A 15,754-nucleotide genomic window follows, 5' to 3' on the forward strand; every position below is an offset into this window, starting at 1 on the left:
GCTTTTCACTGTTACATCATTGTAAATTAAATATTAGTGGGTTTTGTGCTATTAAATTTTACTGAGGGTGGATTCAGCAAAAGTGGGCCACTTTTTGGCAAATGTGCTAAAGCACTACTATAACAAATAACACACACCAATCATGTTTTTGTGAAATGGTGCAACCTTTCATATCACTCTCATGTAACTTTTTGAAGGGATCTGATTACTATCTAAATGTTAAAGACTCTTGAACCCACTAAGGGTTATAAGGTTTAGTGGGACACTGATCTACAGTGCTTTTTACAGTAAAGACAATATATGAACGCTTTCAGGTAATTCAGTATGTTTCCTTTTACGACTTTGAAATCAAATTTTAATCAAATACGCTTCAATTATGTTAGTCACAAAAATAGTAATGACTGTTCAATGAAAAGTAGTGTTGTGGGAAGATTTCAGGATAAAAACTCTTTACTGGCATCTGGAATTGTTACTTTTGCTAAACCCAGTCAAGTAGTCAAATCAATAAGTGATAGATTTGTAATTGATAATGATAATAATCATTAATTGCAGCATATAGTACATGTATAGTACATACTCTGCTTGCTGGGGCAGTGCCACTGCAGGTTAGCATACACAAAGAAAGGCAGCTAATCACTCTTTAAACCTGATGAGGTTATGTGTGTTTGGTCAGGTGACCCCAGTTGCTATGAAACACTGAAATCAAGCACAAGCTCCTCTGTAGAGCACAATGAATTATTAATACAGCTGCCACACTGAATACAGCAGCAACTGCTCACTTTCTTTTTACCGGAGAGAATCACTCTGCTAACTATGTCTTCTTCATTGGATCACGGGTTGATCAGGACTGCGGTGGTGGAGCAGGTGGTTGCACCAATCGCAAGTCATCTATGCCACTTGGTGCTGCTGTGTGACAGTGCAGAGGACCCTGAGCAGTTCAGCCAGCTGGAGGGGGCAGCTCAGGCTGTGGCTAAAGCTACTGAGAACATGGCAGCAGTGGCCTCCAGGTATGTACAGTTTGCTGAGGTAAAGAATAGCAATTTAACTTACAAGACTACAGGTCTATAAAAGTCACATTTACAACATGTGACCTCTTTATTTCATTTATATAGACTGACATGTGTGGTATATTATTAGATAAACCAGGCTCTTTCTTTACTTCCAGGCAAATATGTGAGACAGAGGATGAAGTTTTGCACATGGAGGTGTCGTCCCTGTTGGAGTCAGTTTCTGTGTCTGGACAACATGTACTGCTGGCAGCCCAGAAGCTCAGCATCCAGCCCAGTTTGACTGAGCACAGAGAGGAACTCATCACCGCTACACAAAATGTCTTCCTGGTAGTAGTCAAAGTAAAGTATGATTTTTCTTCTCCCGGTTTAAAAGGTGGCTGCAAGTATGTTACTAAATATACCATTAAATTTAAAAAAAAATAAACAGATAGGGAGAAAGGAATGGCTGCAGACGGGTTAAAAGCACTGACAGGTTAGATTCATCTTCCACAGCTGCTTCTGCTTTTTACTTTCCCAGAGGTTTCCTTAAATGGGAATACTACTTAACACAAGAGGCCAAATTGCTGGCTGTTTTAAAATTTACACCTGAAATATTCCAGCTATTCATCCAAGATTCTTGGCCTGAATTTCTAGTGTTGTCTTAAATAACAGTTGAAATTACCCTTTGTTCATTTGTGAGGACGGTGAACTTTTTCCAATGTTCGCTACTGACTGATATCTTATTTGTAATGTGATGCCAATGTACAGACTCTCTCTCTCAGTAGGGGTTTACATCAGAAAAAAGGACACAGACGTCTACTTTGTTACTGACATACTCTTTTATAACTTTATAACTAACTTTATATGAAGCTCACATGGTGTTTTGTTTCTGCTCTTTGGTTCTGGGAAATGCTCTCTAGATCTGCCAAAACTGTTTCAGCACACTAGAGTATCAAGTTTGAATACAGCGATTTGTGCAATTTAAATTTCAACATTTCCCACAAACAATAGGTCTTACAGTCTGAACAGGCAGACACATAAAAGCTTTGTTTCCCATCATTGTCCAAGGTTTACGAAGGGAGATTGCAAAATGACTCAACCCATAATTGCTATTTTCATAATATTAAGAACTCATGCTTATACAAGTCCCTTCATCCAGTACCTGCACACCACAAAGCAGAACTTTTTCAGTTCATCAATATTTGATATCCAAAGTCAGTAGGCTCTGGGGACCATGAAGTTTGTACCCCATGTCATGGCAGTCTATCCAATAGTTGAAATATTTCAGTCAGGACAAAAGTGGTGGACAGACAGGCCTACCTTGACATCCACAGTTACATGACGCTTGCATGGCTAAAAAAGCATAAGAAACTGCTCAGCAGCAGTAACAAGTAACCTCATCTGTCTCTCTGCTCTTAGGTTCTGTTGGTGGATGACGATGCTACTGTAAGGAGAGTTGTCGCTGCTGCTGATCAAGCTTTGGAGTGCCTCTCTGAGCTCGGCTCCTCCTCAGACATCAAGTCTCTGCTTAAATCGTTCCAGGTGTTTTCCCAGGCTCTGCTTCTCCTCAACAGTCTGACAGTGGAGAGAGCAAATTCCTTACAGGATTCCAGACAAACGAAACAGCTTCTTGACTCCTTGGAGACACTGAGGAGGTGCATCTCCATGCTGCACACTGCCATGTGCACAACCATCAAACACCCTTCAAGCGAGCAGGCACAGGAAGCCAAGAGATACATTCTGGACAAGGTGCGGAGCACAGTGAGTGACATTATTATAACCCTGAAAAGCGAATGCCACAGTGGATCACTAGGTCCTTGTGGGTATTACACAGGGAGGAGGAACAGTCTGCTGCAACTACTTACTAGTTCCTTCACCTCCTCAGTCCGAGGCTTTGACAGCATGGTAAGAGATCTTGTGTTTCACTGTATGGTTGTTGCAAACTCTTCTCGTAGAGAGCTTCAGCAGAGAGTGGTCGGTCATTGTCGTCATATCCTGCAGTTCTGGTCAGACATGAAAAGGATTTTAAAGTCCTCAGAGGATCTTGATGATTCTGAGCAGAGCCTTGAGAAAACCTGCTCATTGTTGGTGCAGCAAATACAAATGCTTGACAAAGCTTTGATGACTGCTCTTCTTTATCAAGTCTTGGACACATTTCTTACCGCATCTTCTACAGTTGAGGAACTTTTAAGTTTGATGAGACAGATCCTGGATACAGATTCTTCTACAAAGATGGATCTGAACTGTATACAGCCACTAGTTGAGGATTTTATATCTTCCACTGATAGAATAATCCAAGTGGCAAATTTTATCTCAGCCGTGGCTGTTGATGCAAAGAGTCTAGAGAATGTGGAGAACTCACGAGTAGGCCTTGCAAGACTAAGAGCTCGAATCGCACCTCTTTCACTGGAGCTGGCGGATAATTCAATGCAAACTGTTCAAAAGCTTCATGAGGTGTGTCAAAAATGGGAGGAAGAGACTCGTCAGCTTCAAGATGCTCTCTGTGACGTAATGGATGTGAGGGAGTTCACCAGTATTTCTATTAATGAGATGGTCAATGACCGACATGGGTGTGACGCAGCGTACAGAGAGCAAAGCTATAAACTGTTTAGTGAAAATGCAACAAATCTTATTTGTCACATGAAGTTGGTGATTCACTCAGTGAGGAGGCACTTGGACAGAAGCGATAACCCCATCTACAGGAACGGCCTCCTGGTCCTGCTGAAACAGGTTCAGTCATCTCAAACCAAAGTGGGCGAGTCAGTCAGAGACATGCTTTTAGGTTCCTGTCTAAATGTGGAGGTATACACTACTTTTTCAGATAATGTTTCCGTGGCTATTCAGCATTTTAAAGTGCTCCGAAAGGGACTGGACGGCCAACAGCATCCACATCTCCTGAGCCCGCTGCGGGAGGGGGCACGTCAGCCTGAAATCTCACAGTCATGTTTACCAGTCAAAGACATCGGTGAAGTGAACCTGGATCATATGAGAAGAGGCGCTGCTTCTCCTGTTCTGAAGGTTATGGAGAGGGATTCCCAAACCGAACATGAGGAGGAGCACTCAGATGAGGAAACCATAGAACTGTCTCATAAATATGACAGAGATGATTTAAAGATCCCAGCTGTCTCAGATGTGCCCAAATTGATCCACAAGCCTCTTGAATTTGACCTTTTACTTCTCTTGTATGAAGTTGTGACTGTGACTAAAGAGAAAGATGTGACAGCACTCAACCACGCCTGCACTGGTGTTCTTGAGCTGTCAAACTGTTACGCTCAAGCTGCAAAGGAAGCCTCGGCCATTGTTGATGCGGTTGATCGTCAGACATTGGAAAGTTTTAGAGCAGAGCTGGTGTCGCTGACTCCGCTGCTCGTCCAGACCGCTCAAGAGACGGCGATGAGCTCAGTGATGAGCACAGAGAGCATCTACAAACATAGCACACAGTTTTCTGACCTTATAAACAACACCCGAAAGGTTTTACTGCCTGTAGCTGGAACCTGGTATCATGCTGTTTACACTGAGCTGCAAGGAACAACAACGGCAGCCACTGTTCCACAGCAACTAAGTGAAGTGATGACTTTATGTGCAGACGTGGTTCAGCTCTTGACATCGTCAGATTTAACCTCACAGAGTGACAGTCAAGAAACATTCAGCGTTTTACACAACAAACTGAACAAAGCCCAGCACAATACAAAGTATCTGGTGGAGTTTTCCACCTCCTTGGAAGGACAGGTAGATCAACTGGAGGGACTTTGTATCCTCTGGGGCCTGTCTATTCAGATTTTGCTCAATTCTCTTGATAAGATTTTGGGAACATCAACTGCAATGAGCCAGCTGGGCCCTCAGAAACAGCTGTCAGTGTTGTCTGAGAACTCGCTTCGGATCCAAGAGGCAGCGAGGCTAACCAGCCTAAATTGTAAAAGTGCTTACAAATCAAAACAGTTAACAGGATACCAGGATGAAGTAAAAACACTGACTGAAGCTTATCTTAAAGCTGCCGAAGAGCTTGACATAACGCCAAGTTTGATGCAACTTGCGAAAGCAGAATTCTTTCAGAGACGTCTTTTGATTAAAATCAGAATCCTTTCTGGCCATTTAAGCAAAGCAAATAAGGATTATGACACTGCACTTAAAAATATTGTCAGCATTGCGTATTTTGCTGCTGAACACTTCCGGGAGAACGACACAGAAGATGCAGAGCAGAAATTTGATAACGTAGCACAAAGACTTTTCGAAAATGTAAAACTTGCGACCAAAAGAGTCGAGGACTGCTTAAACTACATCCGCGACCCACGTGCCCGCTCTAATCTGAGGTCTATCAACGACCACCTGTCATTCCAGATCTCAGATATAATCACCAGGGCGAGGCTCATGGTGGAGACTCACTACATTTGTGACACACTCAGCCTGGAGGTGCAGATACAGTGCTGGTCAGCCAAAGCTCACTATGTGGTGGAGGAGATCAGGAAGCAAGATGGGATTCACCAAGAGGCTAAAGAGCACATGAGTGCTGGTCTACAGGGCAGAACACCTGAGTATATCCGAGAAGTATCGGCTACAATCCCTTCTAAAGTCAAAGAAGTGGAATTTCCCTCTGACATGACAATGACATCCTGGCAGAAAGGCAACACAGAAATGGTAGATGCTGTAGAACCAACTGTGAACATGGCAGCTGTGGCCAAATACAGAGCTGGACATATGGAAAAAGATGTAGGTATCACGATTAACAAGATTTTCCAGTTCAATTATTCCTTTATGTCACAATAAATCATGCCCCTGTTTCTCTCTGTAGGATGGTGTTGGGTCTGGCGCATACAGAGAGGCTTCTTCGCTGACTTACACCTCCCTTTTTCTAAAGCAAGAAAGTGACAGCTGGGATCCCAAGGACAACAGAATTGTCCAGGTGACCAGGAAAATGGCTGATACACTATGTTACATGACCCAGTACTTGAAGAAGAAAGGCCCAATACCGGTAACTACCACCAGAGGGCACTTTACTCTCTTGATCTTGATATTTACAGGCACCCTTATCCACAATCATTCCCCTTTTTTTCAGAATAAAGAGGCATTTGTCACTGCAGCCAAAGATGTGATCTCAAACTGCCAGTCAGTAACTCAGTTTATCAGAGTTATTGCCAACCACTGTCTGGATGAACAGTGTGCAGTTGAACTCTCCCTCATAGTGGAGCAGATTCTCACCATCACCAACCAGCTCAACATCATCTCCAGGTCAGAAGAGTTTAGACAAAAGTCACATGTTGAATAAAAAAGAATGGTAATGAGACAGTTTTTCATAATGTTTAGTGTCAATGCTGTAACACCTGGATGCAAATCATCTGATGAGATCCTGGTGAAGAATGCACAAAATCTACTCCAGACAGTCCTGCGAGGGGTCCACGCTGCAGAGACAGCCAGCATCACAGTAAATTTAACATAAAAAAACATAACAAATCTGTTATGATCTTCTCCTTCTCCTCTCGTGAGCCTTTAAAACTGTACAATTACTCTCTCCAGGGTTTGAAGCAGCCTGAGCCAAACTCGGATGGCGCAGAGGCTACAGCCTTGTGTTTCCAGTGGAGGAGGAAGCTGGAGATCCATCGAGCCCAGCAGACCTCTAATCTAGAGACTGACGAGCTGGGTTTGAGAAAGACCTCATCCCACCCTGTTGCGCCCAGTCTTGCCCCGCCAGTAAATGTGCAACTCAGTTTCAAGTGACCCTACAAAACACACATTGTATGTTATATCACTTTATTGTTTTCTATTTGATAGAAATATTTGATATAATAATGAGGATGTGAAACCCACTGGACCTTTGGAGGGAGCTTTCACAGACTGTCATGCCTATGGACACTTCGACAAGGTGGATCAAAATATTTTGTATTGAAGCTGAAATTTAATACACACTCGACATATTACTAAATGCATGCACACTAAAATGAGACAGTGCAACTTGAATAAAATACCTTGTGTTTTATCTCTTTATTTCAGATATTCATATTAAAATCACTGAAATGTGATGGGCATATATGTAGTTAAAATGTCATACAGTATTATTACAACCATAACCACCATTAAGACACTCAAAAACGGACTGTACACGTGATACAAAATAGGCATTTACAATGTGAATTCTGAAAACAAAAAAAGTAGTTTAGTTTCAGTCAAACAAGGACAGCTCACCTTAACAGACACAGAACTAATACAAACTGTCCAGCACTATGCCACCTCAAGCCACACATGACCCCATATGAGTTCATCTACAGTCAACTCAACATGAAACATAGTCATAACGGTCATATTTGTATAATTTATATCTGCAATGTGACCAAGATAATATTTTCTCTCTTTGTATAGTACACTTTCTTATTTCTTGATTTCTTATTCTGATGAAAACAAGCGACAGACAGTTTACCCGCAATTTACAAGCTTGTCAAAGGTAGTGTTGTGTCTTGAGTGACAATGACAAATCAAATCAAGTAGCCAATATTAATCTACTCCACATACTCTCATTAATAACTGGTTAGCAAGTTAGAAAAGCCTACGATAGTAACGTTACATCCTCAAAGCATTTAGGCCACTTAAAATGAAAACAATGTACAAAACAGAAACTGAAATGTTGCAAAATTACACAACATTTCTTCTCAGCCAAGCAGGGAACTGTCTCATGTTGCACCAACATTTCTGCAAGGTAGCTTAAATCTATGCATCTTAGGCAAGGAGCTGATGAACAAACTGTCTGTATCTCATTATCAGCACATGTACCCTGTACGTTGCCTTTCTGGGAAACGTACAGTCAAAAGGACCTGCAGGGATTCTGTTTTTCTGACCTGATCGTGTCAGAGGTTGACAAATCACAAACTCATATCAGGGTGTGTGGCAAAAAAATGTAAATGCTCAAGAAAATATCATAAAAGTGAGCATAAAGACCTCATAATATAAAAGTGCCATGAAATAAATAAGTAAATACAAAAATTCTCAAGGGAGTTCTTACAATAGTTGCTTGATCGATGACTTCGCATTATCGCTGTGCCTTTAGAGCGAGTGGATGATTTACTCTACGGGGTATAATGCCCGAAATGAACCAGAGTTTACTAAACAACATATGGGTCAGTCCTTAGTGAAAACTATACAAGATAACATAAATCCTTTTTTTCTGATTGTTTAGGACGTACATGAAAATTACACAATGATAAAAGACCTTACACACTTTCAAAACACACACTTCAGCATTAATATGATTATGTTAAAAGGAACTATACACTGTGTCTGTGCACATACCAAGCGTCATCTCCATACTGACAATGTGTGGTGCACTAGTATGTGTTTCTATACAGGATCATTTATATACAGAAATAAATAAGTCCATGTAAAGCTGAATAAAGATGAATAGTTTACTGACAGAAAGGGGAAGCAGTGGGATCAAAAGTCTTGAACACATCTTTAAGTGTCCTGTCGTCTGCCTCCTCCTCTGGATCGTCCTGTTTTGGTTCTTCCTCCATGGCCTCCTGCTCCTTCTTTTCCTCTGCCTCTTCTTGTGCTCCTGTAGAACCCTGTCCTCCTAGTTTGGCCTGCCTGGGGTCAGTGTATTGGGGTCGGATCAGCCCGGCCAGTGCCTGGATGGGGAGATTGTGAACTGCGGGGGGTTTGACAGGTGAGGCAGGAGGCACTGTGGGAGAACTGGAAGGTAGAGGCTGATCTGAGGCCACGTCTGTGCTTTTGGCCTCTTCGAAAGAGCCACTGCGTTGGGTTGGTGAAAGTGACGGTGGCGGAGCGTTGTCTTTCTTATCTGGATGTTTCAGAATCCCAACCTTTTTAGGAGGCTCTGCTTGCTCCTTCTGAACCTGCTCGGTTTGATTACGAGGATCATACAGGCTGATGCCCCCAAGGATTGTAGTGGGACTCTCTAGTCCTCCACCAGAGGACGCCAGACGAGGGGCATAAGGTGGCAGCCTCTCAGGCTCTGGCTTGGCTCGAGCAGCTTGAAGTGAGGAGCTAGCACTGGTCTTCTGTAGCCTGGGGTCCACAACTCCTCCCCCAGAGGAGGGCTCTTTCTGACTTAGTAACTTCGAGTCCAGACTTCCAGTACGCTTGAGTCTGGGGTCCAGAGTTTTCTGCTGACGCGGATCTGCACGTCTTTCAGTGGAGGATCGAGACTCTAGAGATCCAGTGGGTAATCGACTCATTCGTTCCTTCAAACGTGCCGCTGCCAGTCTGGGGTCAGTCGGTGGGGGGCTGGAGACGGGGGGGTGGTCAGGCAGGTTTGTTCGGTTCATCTGAGCATCTGCAATTAGGGGTGGAAGGGGCAGGTTGATGGAGTGTTCCTGTTTTGGCACCAGGGAAGGGATGAGGTCCTCTGGGGCCCACACCACTGTCTGAGCAAATGCTGGCCGCTGGAGCAGGATGTCCACCCGGATGTGGCTAAACTGCTTTAACTGGCAACGGGGGTCCCGCAGCACCACACCAGGGATGGCATCCAGAGGGATGAGAACAGCTTTGTCCCTGAGCTCCCTCTCTCCCTCCTCATCCTCATCTCCTGCAGGAGGCTTCTGAGGAACAGGGTGGCTCTGCTGGCGATAGGAACTTGGCTCCATTGGTCTCATCTTCCTGGGGTCTCTGGAGAGCCGTGGGTCTGCAGCTCCATCGGACTCCTTTTTCATATCTGGGGGTCGCTGTCGGGGGTCCGTCTTCACACGGGGGTCACTGGGCGGGGCCCTCTCCTTCACAAGGCGAGGGTCACCCAGTACTGGAGCCACCAGGGCTGCCTGAGGGGGCTTGGACTGAGACTGCTGCATCTCACTTTGCTTCTTTAGAGATTTAAGGATGGAGGAAACACAGTTCCCGTCCTCCTCATCGCTTGAGTACCAGTTTGTAGTTTCATCTGCAAAAAAAAGATGAAATCACATTTAAAAGTTTGTTCTCTCAGAACACATTCGTAAATTTGTGTATCAACATCTTGTCACAAAAAAACTGTTTTACAAGGTATTTTTGGGATCACTTTCCTGGGTAATACAAGTCCGTGCTCCTTTTCTGAGGGGGTTCTGGGTGTTACAGGGTTTTATTTTACCTTAATTAATTCAGCAAACCTGCTTCTTGCCCTTGGACACTTACCTCTGTTTGCATTATCATCCTCGCCCTCTGCTCTCTGTGGCTCATTCCCCTGTGGATGTGAGTCTTGTTGCTGCTGCTGCTGGGTCAGGTGTAAAAAGATGGCTTTCTGTACTGCTGGTGGTAAAGACTGCAACTGTGACTCTGCACCCATCTGCTGCTGGAGGTTCTGTATGAAGGCTAGACCAGGGTCTACCGCATTAAAAATAAAACAAAGAGACACCATTTCGGTTAAAAAGTAATTAACCTACTGGATAACCATATTACCTATATATTACCAACACTGACCTCCTTGTTGACCCATGGTCTGGTTTCGGACAAAGTTGCTGAAGAACTCTACTGGGTTCTGACCCAACGATGGAAAAGGGAAGAGACTTTGCAACATCTGTAGATCTGGTATAGGAGGGAATGGAGGCCTCTGCATGTTCATCTGGGGGTTGATATTAGGTCGGTTTCCAAGGAAGGGCGGTGGTTGACCAGAGGGGATTGGTGGCTGCATGGGAAATCCATGTGGTGGGTGCTGTCCTGGGGGGCTCTGTGGCATGGGTGGTCCAGTGGGGTGACACATGGCAACAGGTGATCCAGGGGGAGGAATAGGAGGAGCAGAGGGGCCTGAAGGCACTATGCCTCCACTCTGAGTGTCCTCTGAGCCTCCACTAAACTGGTTAGTGCCTTCACCTTGATTCTGGGAGAAGTTGGATCCACTGAAAAATAATGTGCAAAATTAAGTTTGAGGATGAGCTCCAAACACTCTCTAGAGTTTGAGTACAGATTTGTTTGGTTACCTCAGACCGATTTTTTGTGCCAAGTCTACAGTAGGTTGAACCTTGATTTCAAACAGGGAGGGGATCTTCTTCCCCGCTTGGCCAGAGGCTCCGTCTGTAGGACTGCTCTGACCAGGAGTGGGCAGCAACCCCACCCCAGGAGGAGGCTTTGGAAGTGGGGCGATACCCTGCTTCCTCAGATCCTCCAGCTCCAACTCGTCCTCACGTGCGTTCTCCTCTTCAGTGTTAATTATCTGAGAAATGAATCCAAAAGCAGAAATAAGACCATCAGGGCTGAGAGTCTCTTGGGATAGAGGTGTTAAAAACCAAAAACATCTTTTCTTTTTGTCTTACCTTATCAAGCAGTTCTTTGGTCACATCGGTCAAAGCCTCGTGGGAGAACTTGCAGTTGTCCCCTTGATAACATTTGGCTCCAGTATGAAAGAACTTGCACGGATATTCATGTGCAATCACAGGTTAAGGAACAGGACTAATTAAAAGGTATAATGGGTTTCAGTTAATTATGCGATGCAATTACACAAATGTGATTAAAACACTTGCTGTCATTAGTGAAGGATATTGTGCATGTAAATGCAATTATCTCCTTTACTGCAGTATCCTTGGAGGTAAAATTTACAAAGCTCTCTTTTCTTATCTGGTACGACGAGTTCATGTTCGAACTTGCACTGTTCCCCCTGTATGAAGAAAAAATAATTTTATCTTTCAGGTGAGAAAGTGATTATCTTTTACAAATATTTCAGCGTTAACAGGCTTACACTATCAAAACAAGCAAAAGAAGATTAGTGCTTCTATACCTTGATGCATCGACCCTCCAGGAAATACTTGCAGATGTATCTACCATTGTGTTCAACCGTGTGCTGATTGATAAATTCCTTGCTCATAATCGGCCGTTTCTTCTGAAAACTGGAAGAATGTTTTCCTTCCTGTGACACAAAATAAAAAAGAGGATGTGGTCTTAGTTTTCATCTAATTTGTTAATGTACAGCTCAAGGCTGGACAGTACAGTCAAAAGCTGAAACACTGCAAAAGTAAAAAATGACCCCTTTTCTTATTTCATTGGTTCCTTGTGGACTCTTTCATGGCCATCAGTGACAGGCAAGTGCTTTGTCCATTAAGGTAGAAATACGCTACTTAAGAGCAGTCTATTTATCATAATTACTTATATAATATATAGTGCTAATACATCAGGCTGAATTTTTAGGGGCATACTTACCCCCGCCATGTCTTCCATGCCCTGGTCTCCTCCTCGACCTCGTCCACGTCCCCCCCAGGGTTTGCCCTTCAGCTTCTTATTCTTGTTGAGCATCCCACGTCCTCTTCCTGGTCCGCTCCCTCTGCCCCTTCCTCTCTGCCCAACTGAAAAGGACATTTTGGAAGAAGTGATGTTGTTAATTAGTGTTCCTTTCACTAATTATGTTGACTCTTTGATTCACAGAAAATGTTTTGATATCATCTGACATGAAAGGCGTTCATTCATACACTGCTGTTGTTTCATCCCCCTCATGCTTCCTCTCTTCATCTGGTCCTTAGCATGGCGTCCCTTTCCCTGACTCAGGGAAGCTGGATCTTTTGAGTGCGGATACTCGGACATGTCATCATCGTAATCATCCTCCTCCTCATCATAGTCATACTTGTCATCACTGTAATCGCTGTATTTGTCAAAATCACTGCTCTTGTGCGGCGGGGACTTCTGTGAGTTGCCATGGCCTCCCTTTGAGTCCCGTCCGTGCTGGCAAGTCAATAGCGAAAGAGAAGAATGTCACACAGTAATGCTTATACGAATATTAAGCTTCTGCATGTAAGCGGTGATGAACTCACCTGAGAGGACTGGCCATCAGACTCGCGGCTAGATCCCTGGCTCTTACGGTTTTTGGGCCTTTCTAGTCGGTCGAAGTCAGAGTCATAACTGTCAGAGCTGGAGCTGCTGGAGGGGGAGTGGTGCTGAGGAGAGGGCAGAGGGAAACAAAGGTAAAACACAACATTAAAGTGACTTTTGAATTAGTCTCAGTAGTTCACATTAATGCCTTAAGTGCAGTGGCAGGAAGAGATATTTTGTTGTAATAAAAAGCATGCTTGCATCTTACCTTCTGTCTGTCACGCCTCCTCCTTTTAGACCTCCTCTTCTCTCTGGTCTTTTTGTATCTTTTCCTTGAGTGCCTGTGAGTCTTTTCTTCTTTCTCTTTAGCTTTTCCCTTTTCCTTCTCTTTCTCTTTGTCTTCATTCACCTCTGGAGCCTCTTTGTTTTCCTCTTCAATGCCAATCCCTTCATCGTCTATTTCTCCATCTTCCAGTTCACCATCCTCTCTGAAAAGAGGAAAACAGTCAGTGCAGTGAGTAGAACTGGAAGGGTTTATATGGTGTATTTTGTCAGCCTCAGACATAATAAAATGATTTTAACATCATAAGCCAAACATCTGATGAGCGAATAATCCAGAATTACCTGCTGCAATAATTTAATAAGAAACAAAAATGAAATTATACTATATACTGTCCACTAAAATTGATTTTCCCTTCAAATACATGCCAGACAGTTTCCAATATGCCCTAAGCCTTTCCTGTTCTAAAAACATCCTGTTGATAATTCAAGGCTAAGTTGTGAACCAGTGTGTAGTTATTTCATGAAAACCAAATTAAATTCAACGTCAGGTTGAGAAAATCTATGAAAACCCACAAGGTTACTTTATATAATGACAGCCTGGAGTATGATTTAGGCACACATCCTCACTATTACTGTGAAGTATAAGTAAACTATTCTTATTTCAAAAGCATGCTGGACACTGGAATGGAGTGAAGTTAAAGTTTAAAGACAATAACATCTGTGACTGTTATGATCAGTATGTAAGCATGATTCTGGAAGAATTTAGGGTTTTTCTATTAGTTTGCACACATGGCCCCTCTGTGTCTGCAGAGGTTGTTACTTGAGCTGGTGACCAGATGAGTACTTCACTACATGCTGCTTTACACAATCTGTCATGTTTCAGATGGGGATGGTAAGGGTAAATTTAGTTGGTTATCACACAAGCTTGGCAGTTAAAAGTTTTTATTAAACTTTAATTTTAAAATTTAAATTTAAATTTATGTCTGGACCGGCTGTGATTCAAATATATAAAATTGAAATTAACACATACTGTATTATAATATATGGCCAATACAGAGCAAGGATTTCATGTAAAAGTATATCCTAAAAGGTTTGTTGTTCAAGTGAAACCATTTCCTATCAAAGTATGACAATGATATATATCACCATGTCAGTGTGGATATACTTTTCATAACATGTACTGTCGGATGCTTTAAAAGATAAAGTGCAGGTAGGAGCATGAAACAAAAACACCATGAAAAAGGAAAGAATCTCCTTTCACTGACCCAGGTCTGTTTACACAGACACTAGCTACCTCTTCCTCTGACACCAGTGCAGATCAGGCTTCAACCTGACACCCTCAAAAACTGTCACAATACTGTACTTGAACTTCACTTTTATTCCAGTTAAACCTGGAAGAGACCTCAAGATTCAATATCAAACACTTGCCAATTTAAATATGTTGCATATAATTCAGGAAAAACTGGCATAAAAACACTCACATTTGTCTGTAAACATGTACCTTACTGATAACAACTGTAGGCAATAACACTAGCATCACTGTAAGAATAGTACTTACAAGAATTGTAATCTGCACAATCATCTATTCAACTATTCATATTCAACATGTAGAAAATAAATATTTTCCAGTGATATAATTACAGTAATACCACAAGGTGCAATAAAACCACAATCTCCCTATTGAGCACTTTCTTACATACTATTGGAAATCAAAATACCTTTTCTGATCCGTTTTAAGAACTTAAAGCAGAGGTCTATCCATTAAGAGGAAAAACAGATGCACAGAGTGACATATAGACGGTGTAAAGCAGGGATGGGCACACCTTCAACAGCTGAGACTACACCAGCTCCAACCAAACCCTACACCAGCTGTGTCTTCTTCTTTGCTTGAGTTAGTGTTAAGACAGTGAAATCACCTGGTGAAATCTTTGATTTGACACCAGCAACACTCTTGGCCGTTCTTGTGGTCTGACAGACCCTGTTAGGACTAGAGACCAATCACAAAGACACAGGCATGGCCTAAACCCAGCAGAAGCACATCATCTCAACCCTGCGTGAACCCTGTCTCATCAGTACTGCCAGGTGCCCGGTAGGGGGAGTACATCACGAAGATGGGCGTGGCATTTGCATCATACTCATTTGCATAGTCTCCTGCGGATGGAAACAATGAAGCCAGGAATCCATCCCAGTAGCACAACAACACAAGCGACGAGGTCTGCTATCTCGCATGGAAATGATCATGAATGAGTCTTATCGACACGGTGATGGGAAACCTAAGCTATTTGGACAGCGTTATTCAATTGCACCAAAGAGGCATGCAAAGATTTTTGACGAGGGGGGTGGGGGGAACCGTGGACTCTATATACGCTGCAATTCATGGTTAAAAAAATAAAAAAAGATAACAGTAACACAAGCATGTACACCCACAGCACCGAAACGCACAGATGAGCGTATTAAGAATTGCATAAGAATGTTACTCGACCTTTCATCCCCTGCAAGCTCAGAGTCTGTCATGTTTTTGTCAAGAACAGGGGCTGGGGGACTGGAAACAAGGCTCACAGAAGCCATTGGAAAACGGATCTGCCTCCCTTCTCTCCGGTACAAGAGTGAGTTAACTCAGTCACTCAAGGAGACGTTGGGTTGTGAGAGATGCTGGAAGATTTCAGACTGGAAAAAACTCACGGTGTTACATGTCTCGACAGAGACAGTAAACAGACACTCTCCTCTTTCATATCAATGACGTTTTAACTCTGTGAGCACAGCTTGATACCCCGCTTTGC

At 43.1% G+C, this 15,754-nt stretch overlaps 2 protein-coding genes across 2 annotated transcripts; one reads left to right on the forward strand and one right to left on the reverse strand.

Moving 5' to 3' along the window:
• The first annotated feature begins 813 nt into the window (after positions 1 to 813).
• Positions 814 to 6,701, forward strand: LOC139294603 (vinculin-like). The gene is made up of 9 exons (XM_070916526.1): positions 814 to 1,007; positions 1,166 to 1,349; positions 2,409 to 2,894; positions 3,834 to 4,486; positions 5,132 to 5,696; positions 5,779 to 5,958; positions 6,043 to 6,215; positions 6,291 to 6,408; positions 6,501 to 6,701. Exons 1-9 carry the CDS (start codon positions 814 to 816, stop codon positions 6,699 to 6,701), a joined length of 2,754 nt encoding a protein of 917 aa, XP_070772627.1.
• A 1,676-nt stretch (positions 6,702 to 8,377) lies between these two features.
• On the reverse strand, positions 8,378 to 15,542 carry LOC139294507 (zinc finger CCCH domain-containing protein 6). The gene is made up of 12 exons (XM_070916417.1): positions 15,457 to 15,542; positions 12,961 to 13,180; positions 12,695 to 12,817; positions 12,356 to 12,605; positions 12,090 to 12,232; positions 11,671 to 11,799; positions 11,436 to 11,550; positions 11,210 to 11,319; positions 10,877 to 11,109; positions 10,380 to 10,795; positions 10,095 to 10,283; positions 8,378 to 9,864 (listed from the first exon to the last, which is right to left on the reverse strand). Exons 1-12 carry the CDS (start codon positions 15,540 to 15,542, stop codon positions 8,378 to 8,380), a joined length of 3,501 nt encoding a protein of 1,166 aa, XP_070772518.1.
• Positions 15,543 to 15,754: the final 212 nt, after the last annotated feature.

The sequence above is a fragment of the Enoplosus armatus genome, chromosome 12 (assembly GCF_043641665.1).
Source record: "Enoplosus armatus isolate fEnoArm2 chromosome 12, fEnoArm2.hap1, whole genome shotgun sequence".
Taxonomy (NCBI): Eukaryota; Metazoa; Chordata; class Actinopteri; order Centrarchiformes; family Enoplosidae; genus Enoplosus; species Enoplosus armatus.